Source organism: Oncorhynchus mykiss, chromosome 13 (genome assembly GCF_057628025.1).
Source record: "Oncorhynchus mykiss isolate SJ-2025 chromosome 13, ASM5762802v1, whole genome shotgun sequence".
NCBI classification, from domain to species: Eukaryota; Metazoa; Chordata; class Actinopteri; order Salmoniformes; family Salmonidae; genus Oncorhynchus; species Oncorhynchus mykiss.
In genome coordinates this window covers 19062798-19086539 of record NC_143034.1, presented here as the reverse complement: position 1 = coordinate 19086539, position 23742 = coordinate 19062798, and the positions used below count along the sequence as shown (strand labels likewise).

The window sequence follows — 23742 nt, the reverse complement described above, 5'->3', positions numbered from 1 at the left end:
TGTATGTTTGTTTTACTCCATGTGTAACTCTGTGTTGTTGTATGTGTCGAACTGCTTTGCTTTATCTTGGCCAGGTCACAATTGTAAATGAGAACTTGTTCTCAACTTGCCTACCTGGTTAAATAAAGGTGGAATTAAAAAAAAAAAAATACCACTATTCCTAAAAGAATGTGTTTCCTCATAAAGCAATTGTTCATTCTATATGAAGAGGTGGACTAGCATAGAGCAGGGCATGCATGAATGACAAGCTAGTTGACAAGTTTCTCTGATCTTGTGATTATACATTTAATATTGCTGTGTATAAATACTACAGTACTGTGCTACCCTTTTTGGAGCAACTGCAACTGTAAAGGGCATGCATCCCTTATTCAGGGGATGCCTGGATTTAAGAGCACTTAACCAAGAAGTCCTGCTGTTCTATTCTATTCTGAATGAATATATAATATGCATTTACATCTCTGTTATATAATTACAAAAGCAGATATGTACAATTCTGACTGTCTAGCTTTGACACAGTACCAAATGACAGTACAGTCCATGGCCACATGACAGCGGAGCTCCGTAGAGGCGCTCCGTGCATTGTGCTGGCGTCCTGCTTCGGGCCCCCAGCGAGCATGCGTCAGGTCTGGCGTTGAAGTGTCCAATATGTCGCTGGAAGATCCGTTCTTCGTAGTCAAGGGGTAAGGAAGGGTTTCTAAATAAACTGTCAACCAACTTCTCCACCGTTTACTTACAGGACAAGTTGGATGTGTATGACGTTTGGGGTAGTTTAGTTTGATAACGTGGCGTTTAGAAGTTATCAACCTGTCTGTGGCAAGCTAATTTGCTAGCTAATGCTACAGGCTAGATTCGCAATCAACGTGCGGGTTTATGTTGACATTAAGGTAGCGACTTCGCGTTGGCGTGTCGTTGAAATCTTCGTGTCAAAAATGATTCCTTGAAAGTTGGGTGGCGAGTTTGGGTCTATTGCAACGGGGCCGTTGACGGAGTGTTGTGAAATTGACAGGAATGTGTGGAGTGTCCACACAGATTTGTTTGGGTCAAGATAGGGCGTTACATCTCCGCGTTACCTAGAAATGTAGGCTAACGTTACATGCCTTATTAGAGGCTTTGATGGCACGTGTATTTGTGTGTGAGATAGAGGGAGATTGTTGTGTTGTGCCTGGAGTAGAGGGCATGCAGCTTCGCCAGCTTGCGACATTTGTATCATTAACCACATAGCTAAACGTGGGATCAGTGTGTAGATACATTGCAGTATCAAATCAAATTGTATTAGTCACATGCGCCGAATACAACAGGTGTAGGTAGACCTTACAGTGAAATGCTTACTTCTCAGCCCCTAACCAACAATGCAGTTAAAAAAAATACCAGTAAGTGTAAGAAATAAAAGTAACAAGTAATTAAAGAACAGCAGTAAAATAACATCAACGAGACTATACACAGGGGGTTACTGGTACAATGTGCAGGTGCACCGTTTTGTTGAGGTAATATGTAAATGTAGGTAGAGTTTTTTGAAGTGACTATGCCTAGATGATAACAACAGAGAGTAGCAGCCGTGTAAAAGGGGGGGGGGGGTCGGGGGGTCGGAGGCGGAGCAGTTGCTATACCAGGCAGTGATGGTGCAGCTGTGGAACCTTTTGAGTATCTGAGGACCCATGCCAAGTCTTTTCAGTCTCTTGAGGGGGAATAGGTTTCGTTGTTCCCTATTCACTACTGTCTTGGTGTGCTAAGACCATGTTAGTTTGTTGGTGATGTGGACACCAAGGAATTGAAGCTCTCAACCTGCTCCACTACAGCCCCATCAATGAGAATGGGGGCGTGCTCGGTCCTCTTTTTCCTGTAGTCCACAATGATCTCCTTTGTCTTGATCATGTTGAGGGAGGGTCTGTTGTCCTGTCGCCACACGGCCAGGTCTCTTACCTACTCCCTATAGGCTCTCATCGTTGTTGGTGATCAGGCCTACCACTGTTGGGTCATCTGCAAACTTAATGATAGTGTTGGCGTCTGCCTGGCTGTGCAGTCATGAGTGAACAGGGAGTACAGGAGGGGACTGAGCACGCACCCCTGAGATGCCCCTGTGTTGAGGATCAGCGTGGCGGATTTGTTGTTGCCTACCCATACCACCTGTGGCCGGCCCGTCAGGAAGTCCAGGATTCAGTTGCAGGCCACAGGTGGTATGGGTAGGCAACAACAAATCCGCCACGCTGATCCTCAACACAGGGGCATCTCAGGGGTGCGTGCTCAGTCCCCTCCTGGGAGGTGTTTAGTCCCAGGGTCCTTAGCTTATTGATGAGCTTTGAGGGCACTATGGTGTTGAACGCTGAGCTGTAGTCAATGAACAGCATTCTCACATAGGTGTTCCTTTTGTCCAGGTGGGAAAGGGCAGTGTGGAGTGCAGTAGAGATTGCATCATCTGTGGATCTGTTAGGGCGGTATGCAAATTGTAGTGGTTCTGGTCTAGGGTTTCTGGGATAATGGTGTTGATGTGAGCCATGACCTGCCTTTCAAAGCACTTCATGACTACAGGCGTGAGTGCTACGGGTTGGTAGTCATTTAGGCAGGTTACCTTAGTGCTCTTGGGCACAGAGACTATGGTGGTCTGCTTAAAACATGTCGGTATAAAAGACTCGGACAGGGAGCGGTTGCTACATTGTTGTAGCTAACATCGTTAAATTTAACCTAGCATTTTTCACTGTCTCTTTAACAAGGACTTTACCAAAGGTATTGTTAAGTGTGTGATGTGTATTTTTATGATGTGTGTCTAACCCAGGGCTCTCCAACTCTGTTCCTGTAGAGCTACCATCCTGTAAATGATCATTCCAAGCCTAATCTAGCACACCTCATTATAATAATTAGCTGGTTTATAAGATAAATCAGGTTAGTTACAACTGGGATTAAAGTGAAAACCTACAGGAGAGTAGCTCTCCAGGAACAGGGTTGGAGTGGAAACCTACAGGAGGGTAGCTCTCCAGGAACAGGGTTGGAGTGGAAACCTACAGGAGGGTAGCTCTCCAGGAACAGGGTTGGAGTGGAAACCTACAGGAGGGTAGCTCTCCAGGAACAGGGTTGGAGTGAAAACCTACAGGAGGGTACCTCTCCAGGAACAGGGTTGGAGAGAAAATATACACACGGGTAGTTCTCCAGGAACAGGGTTGGAGTGAAAACATACAGTAGGGTAGCTCTCCCAGAACAGGGTTGAAGTGAAAACATACAGGAGGGTAGCTCTCCAGGAACAGGGTTGGAGTGAAAACCTACAGGAGGTTAGCTCTCCAGGAACAGGGTTGGAGTGAAAACCTACACAAGGGTAGCTCTCCAGGAACAGGGTTGGAGTGGAAACCTACAGGAGGGTAGCTCTCCAGGAACAGGGTTGGAGTGGAAACCTACAGGAGGGTACCTCTCCAGGAACAGGGTTGGAGAGAAAATATACACACGGGTAGTTCTCCAGGAACAGGGTTGGAGTGAAAACATACAGTAGGGTAGCTCTCCCAGAACAGGGTTGAAGTGAAAACATACAGGAGGGTAGCTCTCCAGGAACAGGGTTGGAGTGAAAACCTACAGGAGGTTAGCTCTCCAGGAACAGGGTTGGAGTGAAAACCTACACAAGGGTAGCTCTCCAGGAACAGGGTTGGAGTGGAAACCTACAGGAGGGTAGCTCTCCAGGAACAGGGTTGGAGTGGAAACCTACAGGAGGGTAGCTCTCCAGGAACAGGGTTAGAGTGAAAACCTACAGTAGGGTAGCTCTCCAGGAACAGGGTTAGAGTGAAAACCTACAGTAGGGTAGCTCTTCAGGAACAGGGTTAGAGTGAAAACCTACAGGAGGGTAGCTCTCCAGGAACAGGGTTGGAGAGCCCTGATCTTTTTATATGTATTTATTTAACCTTTTATTTAACTAGGCAAGTCAGTTAAGAACAAATTATTATTTACAATGACGTCCTACACCGGCCAAACCCGGACGACGCTGAGCCACTTGTGCGCCACACTATGGAACTCCCAATCATGGCCGGTTGTGATAAAGCCTGATCTAACCCGTGTGTGTTGTCTCAGGGAGGTCCAGAAGGCGTTGTCTCGTGCCAGGAGCCTTTACGAACGCTGGGAGGAGCTTCTGGAGGAGGGCACTCAGGTACACACTGGACACACACGCCTCTTAACTGCATTTCTACTGGAATGTGTGCAGCCACAGCATGTAAAACAACAGCTTGGAATGTGTGCAGCCACAGCATGTATAACAACAGCTTAGAATATGTGCAGCCACAGCATGTAAAACAACAGCTTGGAATGTGTGCAGCCACAGCATGTATAACAACAGCTTAGAATGTGTGCAGCCACAACATGTATAACAACAGCTTGGAATGTGTGCAGCCACAGCGTGTATAACAACAGCTTAGAATGTGTGCGACCACAGCGTGTAAAACAACAGCTTGGAATGTGTGCAGCCACAGCATGTATAACAACAGCTTAGAATGTGTGCAGCCACAACATGTATAACAACAGCTTGGAATGTGTGCAGCCACAGCGTGTATAACAACAGCTTAGAATGTGTGCGACCACAGCGTGTAAAACAACAGCTTGGAATGTGTGCAGCCACAGCATGTATAACAACAGCTTGGAATGTGTGCAGCCACAACATGTATAACAACAGCTTGGAATGTGTGCAGCAACAGCATGTATAACAACAGCTTGGAATGTGTGCAGCCACAGCATGTATAACAACAGCATGGAATGTGTGCAGCAACAGCATGTATAACAACAGCTTGGAATGTGTGCGACCACAGCGTGTATAACAACAGCTTGGAATGTGTGCAGCCACAGCGTGTATAACAACAGCTTGGAATGTGTGCAGCCACAGCATGTATAACAACAGCTTGGAATGTGTGCGACCACAGCGTGTATAACAACACCTTGGAATGTGTGCAGCCACAGCGTGTATAACAACAGCTTGGAATGTGTGCAGCCACAGCTTGGAATGTGTGCGACCACAGCGTGTATAACAACAGCTTGGAATGTGTGCGACCACAGCGTGTATAACAACACCTTGGAATGTGTGCGACCACAGAGTGTATAACAACACCTTGGAATGTGTGCAGCCACAGCGTGTATAACAACAGCTTGGAATGTGTGCGACCATAGCGTGTATAACAGCAGCTTGGAATGTGTGCGACCACAGCGTGTATAACAACACCTTGGAATGTGTGCGACCACAGAGTGTATAACAACACCTTGGAATGTGTGCGACCATAGCGTGTATAACAACACCTTGGAATGTGTGCGACCACAGCGTGTATAACAACAGCTTGGAATGTGTGCGACCACAGCGTGTATAACAACACCTTGGAATGTGTGCGACCATAGCGTGTATAACAACACCTTGGAATGTGTGCGACCATAGCGTGTATAACAACACCTTGGAATGTGTGCAGCAACAGCATGTATAACAACACCTTGGAATGTGTGCGACCACAGAGTGTATAACAACACCTTGGAATGTGTGCGACCATAGCGTGTATAACAACACCTTGGAATGTGTGCGACCACAGCGTGTATAACAACACCTTGGAATGTGTGCGACCACAGCGTGTATAACAACACCTTGGAATGTGTGCGACCACAGCGTGTATAACAACACCTTGGAATGTGTGCGACCATAGCGTGTATAACAGCAGCTTGGAATGTGTGCGACCACAGCGTGTATAACAACACCTTGGAATGTGTGCGACCATAGCGTGTATAACAACACCTTGGAATGTGTGCGACCATAGCGTGTATAACAACAGCTTGGAATGTGTGCGACCACAGCGTGTATAACAACACCTTGGAATGTGTGCGACCATAGCGTGTATAACAACACCTTGGAATGTGTGCGACCATAGCGTGTATAACAACACCTTGGAATGTGTGCAGCAACAGCATGTATAACAACACCTTGGAATGTGTGCGACCACAGAGTGTATAACAACACCTTGGAATGTGTGCGACCATAGCGTGTATAACAACACCTTGGAATGTGTGCGACCACAGCGTGTATAACAACACCTTGGAATGTGTGCGACCACAGCGTGTATAACAACACCTTGGAATGTGTGCGACCACAGCGTGTATAACAACACCTTGGAATGTGTGCGACCATAGCGTGTATAACAGCAGCTTGGAATGTGTGCGACCACAGCGTGTATAACAACACCTTGGAATGTGTGCGACCATAGCGTGTATAACAGCAGCTTGGAATGTGTGCGACCACAGAGTGTATAACAACACCTTGGAATGTGTGCGACCACAGAGTGTATAACAACACCTTGGAATGTGTGCGACCACAGCGTGTATAACAACACCTTGGAATGTGTGCGACCATAGCGTGTATAACAGCAGCTTGGAATGTGTGCGACCACAGAGTGTATAACAACACCTTGGAATGTGTGCGACCACAGAGTGTATAACAACACCTTGGAATGTGTGCGACCACAGAGTGTATAACAACACCTTGGAATGTGTGCGACCACAGCGTGTATAACAACAGCTTTGAATGTGTGCGACCACAGCGTGTATAACAGCAGCTTGTCATCATCAATCTCTGACTTACTAGTGTAGCCTGTTCAGTCCCTACCTACCTGATATGTACTGTTACTGTTATCTGTAACTGTGCTCTATCTATAATGTACAGGTGAACATAGACTTTTCACTGTGTTCAGGCTCATGTTTGACATGCCTAAATGTGTTTTTGTTTGTTGTGCAGGTGAGCAAAGATGAGCTGGACTGGAGCACCAATGAACTGAGGAACTGTCTCAGAGCCATAGACTGGGACCTGGAGGACCTGAGTGAAACCATCAGTATCTTTTTCTGTCTTTATAAACATAATGCTTACACACACACAGAGAGAACGAGGGAAAGAATGAAAGATGACAGAGTATGCTATATGAGGGCACTTCCATGTAAATGGACCAGGAGTCTTTACAAACGCTGGGAGGAGCTTCTGGAGGAGGGCACTCGGGTCCACACACACACACTGGACACACAAGCCTCTTAACTGCATTTCTACTGGAATGTGTGCAGCTACAGCATGTAAAACAACAGCTTGGAATGTGTGACAGAGTATGCTATATGAGGGCACTTCCAGGTAAATGGACCAATGAGCACCAACGTCAAGTTCATAAGATCACATCGAATGTTATTTGTCACATGTGCTGAGTACAACAGGTGTAGACCGTACCGTGAAATGCTTACTACAAGCCCTTAACTCCATTTCTTAAACTGCATTGTTGGTTAAGAAAATATTTTAAAAAATATATATTTACTAACTAAACAAAAAAAACAACAAAAATTAACACAATAAAATAACAATAATGAGGCTGTATACAGGGGGTACCGGTACCGAGTCAATGTGTGTTGGGTACAGGTTAGTTGAGGTAATTTAATCATGTAGGTAGGGGTAAAGTGACAATTTGTAAAAATTGAACTTTTATTTAACTAGGCAAGTCGGTTAAGAACAAATTCTTATTTACAATGACATACTGTTATGTTCAGCTCATTGTGTCTCCTGTTACTGTCCTCTCTTCCACTGGCTGTTATGTTCAGCTCATAGTGTCTCCTGTTATGTTCAGCTCATAGTGTCTCCTGTTACTGTCCTCTCTTCCACTGGCTGTTATGTTCAGCTCATAGTGTCTCCTGTTACTGTCCTCTCTTCCACTGACTGTTATGTTCAGCTCATAGTGTCTCCTGTTATGTTCAGCTCATAGTGTCTCCTGTTACTGTCCTCTCTTCCACTGACTGTTATGTTCAGCTCATAGTGTCTCCTGTTACTGTCTTCCTTTCCACTGGCTGTTATGTTCAGCTCATAGTGTCTCCTGTTACTGTCCTCTCTTCCACTGGCTGTTATGTTCAGCTCATAGTGTCTCCTGTTACTGTCCTCTCTTCCACTGGCTGTTATGTTCAGCTCATAGTGTCTCCTGTTACTGTCCTCTCTTCCACTGACTGTTATGTTCAGCTCATAGTGTCTCCTGTTATGTTCAGCTCATAGTGTCTCCTGTTACTGTCCTCTCTTCCACTGACTGTTATGTTCAGCTCATAGTGTCTCCTGTTACTGTCCTCTCTTCCACTGGCTGTTATGTTCAGCTCATAGTGTCTCCTGTTACTGTCCTCTCTTCCACTGACTGTTATGTTCAGCTCATAGTGTCTCCTGTTACTGTCCTCTCTTCCACTGACTGTTATGTTCAGTTCATAGTGTCTCCTGTTACTGTCCTCTCTTCCACTGGCTGTTATGTTCAGCTCATAGTGTCTCCTGTTACTGTCCTCTCTTCCACTGACTGTTATGTTCAGCTCATAGTGTCTCCTGTTACTGTCCTCTCTTCCACTGGCTGTTATGTTCAGCTCATAGTGTCTCCTGTTACTGTCCTCTCTTCCACTGACTGTTATGTTCAGCTCATAGTGTCTCCTGTTACTGTCCTCTCTTCCACTGACTGTTATGTTCAGCTCATAGTGTCTCCTGTTACTGTCCTCTCTTCCACTGACTGTTATGTTCAGCTCATAGTGTCTCCTGTTACTGTCCTCTCTTCCACTGACTGTTATGTTCAGCTCATAGTGTCTCCTGTTACTGTCCTCTCTTCCACTGACTGTTATGTTCAGCTCATAGTGTCTCCTGTTACTGTCCTCTCTTCCACTGACTGTTATGTTCAGCTCATAGTGTCTCCTGTTACTGTCCTCTCTTCCACTGGCTGTTATGTTCAGCTCATAGTGTCTCCTGTTACTGTCCTCTCTTCCACTGGCTGTTATGTTCAGCTCATAGTGTCTCCTGTTACTGTCCTCTCTTCCACTGGCTGTTATGTTCAGCTCATAGTGTCTCCTGTTACTGTCCTCTCTTCCACTGACTGTTATGTTCAGCTCATAGTGTCTCCTGTTACTGTCCTCTCTTCCACTGGCTGTTATGTTCAGCTCATAGTGTCTCCTGTTACTGTCCTCTCTTCCACTGGCTGTTATGTTCAGCTCATAGTGTCTCCTGTTACTGTCTTCCTTTCCACTGACTGTTATGTTCAGCTCATAGTGTCTCCTGTTACTGTCCTCTCTTCCACTGGCTGTTATGTTCAGCTCATAGTGTCTCCTGTTACTGTCCTCTCTTCCACTGACTGTTATGTTCAGCTCATAGTGTCTCCTGTTACTGTCTTCCTTTCCACTGGCTGTTATGTTCAGCTCATAGTGTCTCCTGTTACTGTCCTCTCTTCCACTGACTGTTATGTTCAGCTCATAGTGTCTCCTGTTACTGTCCTCTCTTCCACTGGCTGTTATGTTCAGCTCATAGCTGTTTCTTTGTCTTTCTGTTGTCTGGTGGTCAAACCAAGAGTGTTAAAACAGTCTGATTCTGGAGAACCCTTCCCCCTCTCTCTTCCTCCCTCTCCAGTTAATGTCACCTCTCCCAGCTCTTACCAACACCTACCCATGAGCCTCTTCTCTTTCCATTTACTGTAACCAGCATCCTCTTCCACTGAGCACCAACCGACACCGGACGTATATGGACGTTGAAGAGTAGTTGACATTTGGTCAGTCCAGCCTGACCTTCATTTCAACGTCCACAGGCGGACTGGACTGGACCAAATCTGAACCTATTAAAGAATTATGTTTGGATTGTACAGTCAATACAAAATAATAGTGGAGTACAGTAATGAAAAGTAGAGTACTCTACTGTATTGCACTCTACTGTAGTGCACTCTACTGTACTGTATTGTACTGTATTGTACTCTACTGTATTGTACTGTACTGAACTGAACTGAACTCTACTATACTGTACTGAACTCTACTGCATTGTACTTTGCTGTACTGTACTGAACTCTACTGTACTGAACTGAACTCTACTGTACTGAACTGAACTCTACTGTACTGAACTCTACTGTACTGAACTCTACTGTACTGAACTCTACTGTATTGTACTGTACTGAACTCTACTGTATTGTACTGTACTGAACTCTACTGTACTGAACTCTACTGTACTGAACTCTACTGTATTCTACTGTACTGTACTGTACTCTACTGAACTGTACTGAACTCAACTCTACTTTACTGAACTCTACTGTACTGAACTGTACTATACTGTACTGAACTCTACTGCATTGTACTTTACTGTACTGAACTCTACTTTACTGTACTGTATTCTAGTGTACTGTATTGTACTGCACTGAACTCTACTGTATTGTACTGTACTGAACTCTACTGTATTGTACTGTACTGAACTCTACTGTATTGTACTGTAATGAACTCTACTGCATTGTACTTTACTGTACTCTACTGTACTGAACTCTACTTTACTGTACTGTATTCTAGTGTACTGTATTGTACTGCACTGAACTCTACTGTATTGTACTGTACTGAACTCTACTGTATTGTACTGTACTGAACTCTACTGTATTGTACTGTACTGAACTCTACTGTATTGTACTGTACTGAACTCTACTGTATTGTACTGAACTCTACTGTATTGTACTGTACTGAACTCTACTGTATTGTACTGTACTGAACTCTACTGTACCGAACTCTACTTTACTGAACTCTGCTGTATTGTACTGAACTCTACACTGCTTTGGTTTGCTGCGGTGTGATGTCTAAACTTGTGAAACATGAGGAGAATGACATCCATAATTATGCCGTTTCTGTGTAGTATAGGGGACCATGATGTAATTCCGTTACCGTAAATGCGTTACCGTGTGTAAATCCACTTCACTTACTGTAGTTCAATAACCAACTCAAGGTGTGATGTTGTAGCTGACCCCATTCTTTCTGCAGACATCTTTGAATGTTAATTCTGAGCAGGTATTTAAGAGTTTTTGGAAAACGTGGTCGCATAAAAGAGATGTATAGTCTGTCCTTCCTTATAGAAAGAGGGGGAGAGGTGTATAGTCTGTCCTTCCTTATAGAAAGAGGGGGAGAGATGTATAGTCTGTCCTTCCTTATAGAAAGAGGGGGAGAGGTGTATAGTCTGTCCTTCCTTATAGAAAGAGGGGGAGAGGTGTATAGTCTGTCCTTCCTTATAGAAAGAGGGGGAGAGGTGTATAGTCTGTCCTTCCTTATAGAAAGAGGGGGAGAGGTGTATAGTCTGTCCTTCCTTATAGAAAGAGGGGGAGAGATGTATAGTCTGTCCTTCCTTATAGAAAGAGGGGGAGAGATGTATAGTCTGTCCTTCCTTATAGAAAGAGGGGGAGAGGTGTATAGTCTGTCCTTCCTTATAGAAAGAGGGGGAGAGGTGTATAGTCTGTCCTTCCTTATAGAAAGAGGGGGAGAGATGTATAGTCTGTCCTTCCTTATAGAAAGAGGGGGAGAGATGTATAGTCTGTCCTTCCTTATAGAAAGAGGGGGAGAGAATATACAAACACAAACTGGCCCAAAGACCAACTGAGCCCTAGACTATGATATCTGGAGCAGGACAGCTGATATGAATGAGGTGTGTGTGTGTGTGTGTGTGTGTGTGTGTGTGTGTGTAGAGCGTAGGCCTGTGTGTGTGTAGAGCGTAGGCCTCTGTGTGTGTGTGTGTAGAGCGTAGGCCTGTGTGTGTGTAGTTACAGGTGTTCAAAAACAAATCTCTTGAGTCCAAAGGGGGGGCACTGCCCCCCTCCGGGCCTCCCACCCTGCCGTACTCGGCAGAACCACATTCCTAACAGTTCCTGAGGAGAACCCTGAGATCTGTGTGTGTTGAGCCTTGACCCTCTCCCAGGTATCGTTGAGTCCAACCCGGGGAAGTTCCGTCTGGGGGAGAATGAGCTGCAGGAGAGGAGAGACTTTGTGGAGCGAACACGGCAGGCCGTACAGGTAACACGGTGTAACCTGTCTGTCACCGGCAGGTAGCCTAGTGGTTAGAGCGTTGGGCCAGTAACCCAAAGGTTGCTGGATTGAATCCCTGAGCTGACAAGGAAAAAAATCAGTTGTTCTGCCCCTGAGCAAGGCAGTAAACCCACTGTTCCCTGTGTGCCGAAGACGTGGATGTCGATTAAGGCAGCCCCCCGCACTTCTCTGATTCAGGGGGGTTAGGTTAAACGCTAAAGACACATTTCAGTTGTACAACTGACTAGGTATCCCCCTTAACCTACCTCTATAACGGAAAATAAAAGGGGATTTCTGCAGCTACATTTGATTGGATTTAATCTACGGTGTGTAGTCTGTTGTTGTAGCTGCTGTAGCTAACACTGTGTGTTGTTGTAGCTGCTGTAGCTAACACTGTGTGTTGTTGTAGCTACTGTAGCTAACACTGTGTTGTTGTAGCTGCTGTAGCTAACACTGTGTTGTAGCTAACACTGTGTGTTGTAGCTACTGTAGCTAACACTGTGTGTTGTTGTAGCTAACACTGTGTGTTGTTGTAGCTACTGTAGCTAACACTGTGTGTTGTTGTAGCTACTGTAGCTAACACTGTGTGTTGTTGTAGCTACTGTAGCTAACTGTGTGTTGTTGTAGCTAACACTGTGTGTTGTTGTAGCTAACACTGTGTGTTGTTGTAGCTACTGTAGCTAACAAGGTGTGTTGTTGTAGCTAACACTGTGTGTTGTTGTAGCTAACACTGTGTGTTGTTGTAGCTAACACTGTGTGTTGTGTGTAGGAGATGAAGGATCAACTCTCCAGTCCCTCTGTTGTGGCCCAGGCAGAGAAGAAGAACAGACAGGTTGGTTTGCCTGTCTACACACTATTTCTCTCTCTCTCTTCTCTTTCCTCTCTATCTCTTCTCTCTCCTCTCTCTTCTCTCTCCTCTCTATACACACACACCTTTATGTTGATACACATTGACTTATGCAGGCATCTTCTCTGTCTCACACGTTGTAACATCAGCTGGTCTCTGTCTATCTCAGGCTCTGATGGGTGCGTCTGGGCAGGACAGGTCTGATGGTCTGGAGTCTCACCTGGTGTCAACCAACTCCAGATACATCCAGGATCAACAGGAACAGCAGCAGGTAGGATGGAGGGAGGGAAGAGGGTTAGCGTGAAGGTTTCTGTGTCTCCTTGATATTTAAGGAACAAGATGATGGTTTAGGGCTGAGCTGCGGTGTGAACATGAAGCTACGGTTGGGGTTAGGAGGAGGAGGAGGATGATGATGGTGTTCTCCACAGTTGATCATGCAGGACCAGGATGAGCAGTTGGAGCTGGTGACCGGAAGCATCAGAGTACTGAAAGACATGTCAGGACGCATCGGAGATGAACTAGACCAGCAGGCTGTGTGAGTACACACACACACACACACACACACACACACACATTTGGTGTTGAGGGTCAATGGGAGTAATGGGAAGGGAACAGGGGTTGGAACCTCTCCACCTGCTGCCCTTAAGGGACCACACCTCCCTCCCTCTTCCACTGGTTATCCTGACTTAAATAGGGTTGGAACCTCTCCACCTGCTGCCCTTAAGGGACCACACCTCCCTCCCTCTTCCACTGGTTATCCTGACTTAAATAGGGTTGGAACCTCTCCACCTGCTGCCCTTAAGGGACCACACCTCCCTCCCTCTTCCACTGGTTATCCTGACTTAAATAGGGTTGGAACCTCTCCACCTGCTGCCCTTAAGGGACCACACCTCCCTCCCTCTTCCACTGGTTATCCTGACTTAAATAGGGTTGGAACCTCTCCACCTGCTGCCCTTAAGGGACCACACCTCCCTCCCTCTTCCACTGGTTATCCTGACTTAAATAGGGTTGGAACCTCTCCACCTGCTGCCCTTAAGGGACCACACCTCCCTCCCTCTTCCACTGGTTATCCTGACTTAAATAGGGTTGGAACCTCTCCACCTGCTGCCCTTAAGGGACCACACCTCCCTCCCTCTTCCACTGGTTATCCTGACTTAAATAGGGTTGGAACCTCTCCACCTGCTGCCCTTAAGGGACCACACCTCCCTCCCTCTTCCACTGGTTATTCTGACTTAAATAGGGTTGGAACCTCTCCACCTGCTGCCCTTAAGGGACCACACCTCCCTCCCTCTTCCACTGGTTATTCTGACTTAAATAGGGTTGGAACCTCTCCACCTGCTGCCCTTAAGGGACCACACCTCCCTCCCTCTTCCACTGGTTATTCTGACTTAAATAGCCGCCTCATATGTGTATGTGTGTAAAGAAAGGACATACCTAGTCAGTTGTACAACTGAATACATTCAACTGAAATGTGTCTTCCACATTTAACCCCTCTGAATCAGAAAGCCTTTAATCGGCGTCATCGGCCCCACGGACAGCAGTTGTTGTTGAGAGATAATCGCCTTGCTCATGTGCGTGGTTTTAAAGGGTTCAAGGAGCCTCTGTGTGTACTGAACGTTTACATGTGAATTCCATTGTTGTCATGTAATCTCACAGTATACTTCCCATGCTGAGACGTGTGTGTTTGAAGGGTTCAGTGAGTGTGTATTTTACGTGTTCATTGTTTGAGGGATTCTCCTGTATGTTCCAGTATTTTAGGGGTGTTTTAGACGGTTTGTTGTGTGTGTCTCAATGGTCTAAGTGTGTGTGTAAGCAGCAGGTAGCCTAGTGGTTAAGAGCGTTGGGCCGGTAACCAAAAGATCACTGGTTTGAATCCCTGAGCCGACTTGGTGAAAAATCTGTTTGTGCCCTTGAGCAAGGCACTTAACCCTAATTGCTCCTGTAAGTCGCTCTGGATAAGAACGTCTGTTAAATGACTCAAATGTGGTTGCCTAACACCTATTTTGTCCTGTATGTTCCAGTATGCTAGGAGAGTTTGGAGAGGAGATGGACCAGACAGGTTCTAGGATGGACTCTGTCCTCAAGAAGATGGAGAAAGTCTCCCACATGACCAGCAGTGAGTTAACACACACACTCCATCTCTGTCAGTTCTTCTCTCTCACACACATAGACGACAGGTACAACACCAAGTCACCCTCCCTCTCTTTACCTTAATATCACTCTCTCTCTCTCTCTCTCCCTCTCTCTCTTTTCCTCTCTCTCTCCCTCTCTCTCTTTTCCTCTCTCTCTCCCTCTCTCTCTTTTCCTCTCTCTCTCCCTCTCTCTCTTTTCCTCTCTCTCTCCCTCTCTCTCTTTTCCTCTCTCTCTTTTCCTCTCTCTCCCTCTTTCTGTCTTTCTCTCTCTGTCTCTGTCTCTCTCTCTCTCTCTGTTTCTGTCTCTGTCTCTGTCTCTCTCTCTCTGTTTCGGTCTCTCAAGTTTCACATTCAAATTCAAGCTGCTTTATTGACATGAAAAACAATGTGTCTATATTGCCACAATATACACTAATAAAATAATGAATAATAATAATATGGTAGTAAATAATACAAATCATTACTACTACCACCATCATTACTACTACCACCATCACTACTACTACCACCATCACTACTACTACCGCCACCATTACAACTACCGCCATCACTACTACTACCGCCATCACTACTACTACCGCCATCACTACTACTACCGCCACCATTACAACTACCGCCATCACTACTACTACCGCCATCACTACTACTACCGCCATCACTACTACTACCGCCATCACTACTACTACCGCCATCACTACTACTACCGCCATCATTACTACTACCGCCATCACTACTACTACCGCCACCATTACTACTACCACCATCACTACTACTACCGCCACCATTACTGCTACCGCCATCACTACTACTACCGCCATCACTACTACTACCACCATCATTACTACTACCGCCACCATTACTACTACCGCCATCACTACTACTACCACCATCATTACTACTACCACCATCACTACTACTACCGCCATCACTACTACTACCGCCACCATTACAACTACCGCCATCACTACTACTACCGCCATCACTACTACTACCGCCATCACTACTACTACCGCCATCACTACTACTACCACCATCATTACTACTACCACCATCACTACTACTACCGCCATCACTACTACTACCGCCATCACTACTACTACCGCCATCACTAATACTACCACCATCACTACTACTACCACCATCACTACTACTACCACCATCATTACTACTACCACCATCATTACTACTACCGCCATCACTACTACTACCGCCATCACTACTACTACCGCCATCACTAATACTACCACCATCACTACTACTACCGCCATCACTACTACTACCGCCATCACTACTACTACCGCCATCACTACTACTACCGCCATCACTACTACTACCACCATCATTACTACTACCGCCATCACTACTACCACCACCATCATTACTACTACCGCCATCACTACTACTACCGCCATCACTACTACTACCGCCATCACTACTACTACCGCCATCACTACTACTACCACCATCATTACTACTACCGCCATCACTACTACCACCACCATCATTACTACTACCGCCATCACTACTACTACCGCCATCACTACTACCACCACCATCATTACTACTACCGCCATCACTACTACTACCGCCATCACTACTACTACCGCCATCACTACTACTACCACCATCATTACTACTACCGCCATCACTACTACCACCACCATCATTACTACTACCGCCATCACTACTACTACCGCCATCACTACTACCACCACCATCATTACTACTACCGCCACCATTACAACTACCGCCACCATTACTACTACCGCCATCACTACAACTACCGCCATCACTACTACTACCGCCATCACTACAACTACCGCCATCACTACTACTACCGCCATCACTACAACTACCGCCACCATTACAACTACCGCCATCATTACAACTACCGCCATCCTTACTACTACCACCACCATCATTACTACTACCGCCATCACTACTACTACCGCCATCACTAATACTACCGCCATCACTACTACTACCGCCATCACTACTACTACCGCCATCATTACTACTACCACCATCATTACTACTACCGCCATCACTAATACTACCGCCATCACTACTACTACCACCATCATTACTACTACCGCCACCATTACTACTACCGCCATCACTACTACTACCACCATCATTACTACTACCACCATCACTACTACTACCGCCATCACTACTACTACCGCCACCATTACAACTACCGCCATCACTACTACTACCGCCATCACTACTACTACCGCCATCACTACTACTACCGCCATCACTACTACTACCACCATCATTACTACTACCACCATCACTACTACTACCGCCATCACTACTACTACCGCCATCACTAATACTACCGCCATCACTACTACTACCGCCATCACTACTACTACCGCCATCACTACTACTACCGCCATCACTACTACTACCGCCATCACTACTACTACCGCCATCACTAATACTACCACCATCACTACTACTACCACCATCACTACTACTACCACCATCACTACTACTACCGCCATCATTACTACTACCGCCATCATTACTACTACCACCATCATTACTACTACCACCATCACTACTACTACCGCCATCACTAATACTACCGCCATCACTACTACTACCGCCATCACTACTACTACCGCCATCACTACTACTACCGCCATCACTACTACTACCGCCATCACTACTACTACCGCCATCACTAATACTACCACCATCACTACTACTACCACCATCACTACTACTACCACCATCATTACTACTACCACCATCATTACTACTACCGCCATCACTACTACTACCGCCATCACTACTACTACCGCCATCACTAATACTACCACCATCACTACTACTACCGCCATCACTACTACTACCGCCATCACTACTACTACCGCCATCACTACTACTACCGCCATCACTACTACTACCACCATCATTACTACTACCGCCATCACTACTACCACCACCATCATTACTACTACCGCCATCACTACTACTACCGCCATCACTACTACTACCGCCATCACTACTACTACCGCCATCACTACTACTACCACCATCATTACTACTACCGCCATCACTACTACCACCACCATCATTACTACTACCGCCATCACTACTACTACCGCCATCACTACTACCACCACCATCATTACTACTACCGCCATCACTACTACTACCGCCATCACTACTACTACCGCCATCACTACTACTACCACCATCATTACTACTACCACCATCACTACTACCACCACCATCATTACTACTACCGCCATCACTACTACTACCGCCATCACTACTACCACCACCATCATTACTACTACCGCCACCATTACAACTACCGCCACCATTACTACTACCGCCATCACTACAACTACCGCCATCACTACTACTACCGCCATCACTACAACTACCGCCATCACTACTACTACCGCCATCACTACAACTACCGCCACCATTACAACTACCGCCATCATTACAACTACCGCCATCCTTACTACTACCACCACCATCATTACTACTACCGCCATCACTACTACTACCGCCATCACTAATACTACCGCCATCACTACTACTACCGCCATCACTACTACTACCGCCATCATTACTACTACCACCATCATTACTACTACCGCCATCACTAATACTACCGCCATCACTACTACTACCGCCACCATTACTACTACCACCACCATTACTACTACCACCACAATTACTACTACCGCCATCATTACTACTACCACCATCATTACTACTACCGCCACCATTACTACTACCGCCATCACTACAACTACCGCCACCATTACAACTACCGCCATCATTACAACTACCGCCATCATTACTACTACCACCACCATCATTACTACTACCGCCATCACTACTACTACCGCCATCACTAATACTACCGCCATCACTACTACCACCACCATCATTACTACTACTACCGCCATCACTACTACTACCGCCATCACTACAACTACCGCCACCATTACAACTACCGCCATCATTACAACTACCGCCATCATTACAACTACCGCCATCATTACAACTACCGCCATCACTACTACTACCACCCTCACTACAACTACCGCCATCACTACTACTACCGCCATCATTACTACTACCGCCATCATTACTACTACCGCCATCATTACTACTACCGCCATCACTACTACTACCGCCATCATTACAACTACCGCCATCACTACTACTACCGCCATCACTACAACTACCGCCACCATTACAACTACCGCCACCATTACAACTACCGCCATCATTACAACTACCGCCATCATTACAACTACCACCATCACTACTACCACCACCATCATTACTACCACCACCATCATTACTACTACCACCATCATTACTACTACTACCACCACCATCATTACTACTACTACCGCCACCATTACTACTACCGCCATCATTACAACTACCGCCATCATTACAACTACCGCCATCATTACAACTACCACCATCACTACTACCACCACCATCATTACTACTACCACCATCATTACTACCACCACCATCATTACTACTACCACCACCATCATTACTACTACCACCATCATTACTACTACCAGCATTACTACCACCACCATCATTACTACTACCACCACCATCATTACTACTACCACCATCATTACTACTACCGCCACCATTACTACTACCGCCACCATTACTACTACCGCCATCATTACTACTACCGCCATCACTACTACTACCGCCATCACTACTACTACCGCCATCACTACTACTACCGCCATCATTACTACTACCGCCATCACTACTACTACCGCCATCATTACTACTACCGCCATCACTACTACTACCGCCATCACTACTACTACCGCCATCACTACTACTACCGCCATCACTACTACTACCGCCATCACTACTACTACCGCCATCACTACTACTACCGCCACCATTACTACTACCGCCATCATTACTACTACCACCACCATCACTACAACTACCACCATCACTACTACTACCGCCATCACTACTACTACCGCCATCACTACTACTACCGCCATCACTACTACTACCGCCATCACTACTACTACCGCCATCACTACTACTACCGCCACCATTACTACTACCGCCACCATTACTACTACCGCCACCATTACTACTACCGCCACCATTACTACTACCGCCATCACTACTACTACCGCCATCACTACTACTACCGCCACCATTACTACTACCGCCACCATTACTACTACCGCCACCATTACTACTACCGCCACCATTACTACTACCGCCATCATTACTACTACCGCCATCATTACTACTACCACCACCATTACTACTACCACCATCATTACTACCACCACCACCATTACTACTACCACCATCACTACTACTACCACCATCATTACTACTACTACTACCACCATCATTACTACTACTACCACCACCATCATTACTACTACTACCACCACCATCATTACTACTACCACCACCATCATTACTACTACCACCACCATCATTACTACTACTACTACCACCACCATCATTACTACTACTACCGCCATCATTACTACTACTACCGCCACCATTACTACTACCACCACCATTACTACTACCACCATCACTACTACTACCACCATCATTACTACTACCACCACCATCATTACTACTACCACCACCACCATTACTACTACCACCACCATCATTACTACTACTACCACCATCATTACTACTACTACCACCATCACTACTACTACCACCATCACTACTACTACCACCATCATTACTACTACTACCACCATCATCACTACTACTACCGCCACCACTACTACTACCGCCATCACTACTACTACCGCCATCACTACTACTACTGCCATCACTACTACTACCGCCACCATCACTACTACTACTACCGCCACCATCATTACTACTACTACCGCCATCACTACTACTACCGCCATCACTACTACTACCGCCATCACTACTACTACTGCCATCACTACTACTACCGCCATCACTACTACTACCACCACCATTACTACTACCGCCATCATTACTACTACCACCATCACTACTACTACCACCATCACTACTACTACCACCATCACTACTACTACCACCATCACTACTACTACCGCCATCACTACTACTACCGCCATCACTACTACTACCACCCTCACTACTACTACCACCCTCACTACTACTACCGCCATTATCACTACTACTACTACCGCCACCATCATTACTACTATCATCATCATCACTACTACTACCACCATCACTACTACTACCGCCATCACTACTACTACCGCCATCACTACTACTACCGCCATCACTACTACTACCGCCATCACTACTACCACCGCCATCACTACTACTACCGCCATCACTACTACCACCACCATCACTACTACTACTACCGCCATCACTACTACTACCACCATCACTACTACTACCACCATCATTGCTATCATTACCATCACCCCTACTACCATCATCATTACTACTACTACTACCACCATCACTACTACTACCACCATCATTGCTATCATTACCATCACCCCTACTACCATCATCATTACTACTACCGCCATCACTAAACTGCTATCACTTCTACTACTATCTGGAATGATGTTAAGTTACTGTTTACTATGCATATGTTATTATTCAGTGGCCCTCAGGCTATGGCAGGCAAGTACATATTAGCATCTCTAGACTATACACTCGTGATTGTGACGTGTGTGTGTTCTCTCAGGTAGGAGACAGTGGTGTGCCATCGGAGTACTGGTGGTCATCATGGTAGTTGTTCTCATCCTCTTCTTCACCCTCTGAGTATGGACCTCTCTTCACTACACGACTGTACCGCACTCACCCACTCCTTCCTGGGGATGAACCATGAAATGGATGAAGGGATGAATGGAGGCATCGATATAGGAAACAGGGAATCCAATCCAACCCTCGTCTTTCCTTTGTCATAGAATTCAGTCTCTGAATAATCTATCTTTCTAGTACTCATCACTTTGTCCCTGTCTCTCTCTCTCTGGGTATCTGTCTATCCCTGTTTCCCTCCTATTTCCCACCTCTCTCACCACCCATATCAGAGGAGTGAACAGCAGTGAGATGACGGTTACATTATATTATATATTCAGGCAAAGCTAAGATGTCTCGTGTGTGTGTGAATGATGGTACAGACTTGGGAGGAGGGAGGGAGATGTCAATGTTGCCTTATCTATTTTTATACGTCTATGAGATGATCTTCATCCCAAATAGAACCCTATTCCCTACATAGTGCACTACTTAGGACTGGTGAAATCACCTAGATCAGTTGTTAGGTCAACTTCTACCTTGTTCCAAATCATCTGGCCCGTTGGAATAGCTTTATCATAGGAGGTAGAAGTTACCCGTAGACATGTTTTATGTAGTTCCCCCTTATGGATAAAGGATTTGAGGCTAGTGATCTGATCCCAGATCTGTGGAGATGGGAAAGGTCAAGCCTATGGTGATAGCTTTACCATAGTAACAGTTGGAGTTCTGGGTTGCTGGGCAGGAAATTAGCAGCACAAGTTAATTTGAAGCTATTTCGCCCCCTAGCGGACATTTATGGCCATGTCCACATTTCATAATGTGAGATACCACTGACTGATGTGATGGCCCGTTTTCAGAGTTTTTGGGGGAGTGCTGATATAGGATCAGTTTTGCCTCCTACTCTGAGATGCTTGATGAATATGACCCTGAGGTGCATTTTATACTATTGTGTAAATAAATCTAAATGTAATGCTTGACATTGTGGGATGTGGACTTATTTCTCCTTTCTCAAGACACATCTCTCTATGGGAGAGTTTCCTGCCTGGTGTCTTTTGGTTGGCACTGCCACCTTGGTCCCAATGGTACCCGTTTGTGTGGGATGGTTGGTTTAATCTGTTCATTTGCGATTGGTTGTGTATTTAGGGCTCCTGAGTGGCGCAGTGGTCGAAGGTACTGCATTGCAGTGCTGGAGGTGTCACTACAGACCCTGGTTCGAGTTCAGATCTGTATCGTAACCGGCCGTGATTGCGAGTCCCATAGGGCGGCACACAATTGGCCCAGCGTCATCGTAAATAAGAATTTGTTAAATGAATTTACATTGTACTGATTGAATCACTCAAGTATTTTTCCATTCTCTGTGATCAGTTTGAAAGGTTGTAGCTCTGTTCTACTGAAAACTGTCTGTACTGGTTTCCATCTATCACATTCTCCAATGATTTAGGTTTATTAGGAACTCTCTCAGGGTGCATTGACTGGTGCAATAGGCCCTGTTCTAATACCTCCTTCCTTCACCTATTCCTCAAGGAAATCACCACTGATCTAACACGATCTGGTTGGTCAGAGGATGCAGTGGAAAGTAGCCTAAATTCCACCTATCCAACTTTGTCAGATCAGTGATTGTGCACAAACAAGGTTGCATTAGAAGGGTTTGAACAGGGCCTGATTCTTCCAAGTCAAAAAGGAAAAGGTTAGCTAGCATTTATCCACTTCAATGATCAGTGTTTCTCCTGCTATGGAAATGACTAACCATTCAAGAGTTATTGCTAGATGCCTTGTGGGAAGAATGTATTGTGTAAATAGCTTACAAAATGGCCACCTTCCTGCTTTTGTTGGTTTCATTGAATTAGTGACCTCACTCATCTCTTTATTTCAAGTTCTACTGTTGCTATTCATTTGTAACATTCAGTGTAATGTTTTCCAAAGTCTATGAATTCTATTTGCCTCTTAACCCGAACAACATGCGCTGTAGTTGTCGGTCACCCTGTCTATGAATGAACATAGGAGTCATTTCTAATGTTTTGCCGTATCATCAGCCTGAAACATCAAGTAAACACTCCTTTTTTTGTACGATAAATGTTTTGCCGTATCATCAAGTAAACACTCCTTTTTTTGTACGATAAATGTTTTGCCGTCATTGTAGTTTCTTGATGAAAATGAACTCTTGTTCTTAATAAATCATATGCTTTTAAA

General features: G+C 45.6%; 1 protein-coding gene across 1 annotated transcript; it reads left to right on the top strand.

The window, feature by feature from the left end:
• The first annotated feature begins 512 nt into the window (after nt 1-512).
• Nucleotides 513-23742, top strand: stx10 (syntaxin 10). Its single transcript, XM_036942352.2, has 9 exons — nt 513-680; nt 4045-4120; nt 6728-6821; nt 11684-11778; nt 12560-12622; nt 12807-12908; nt 13066-13172; nt 14659-14753; nt 21503-23742. Exons 1-9 carry the CDS (start codon nt 646-648, stop codon nt 21577-21579), a joined length of 744 nt encoding a protein of 247 aa, XP_036798247.1. The 5' UTR covers nt 513-645; the 3' UTR covers nt 21580-23742.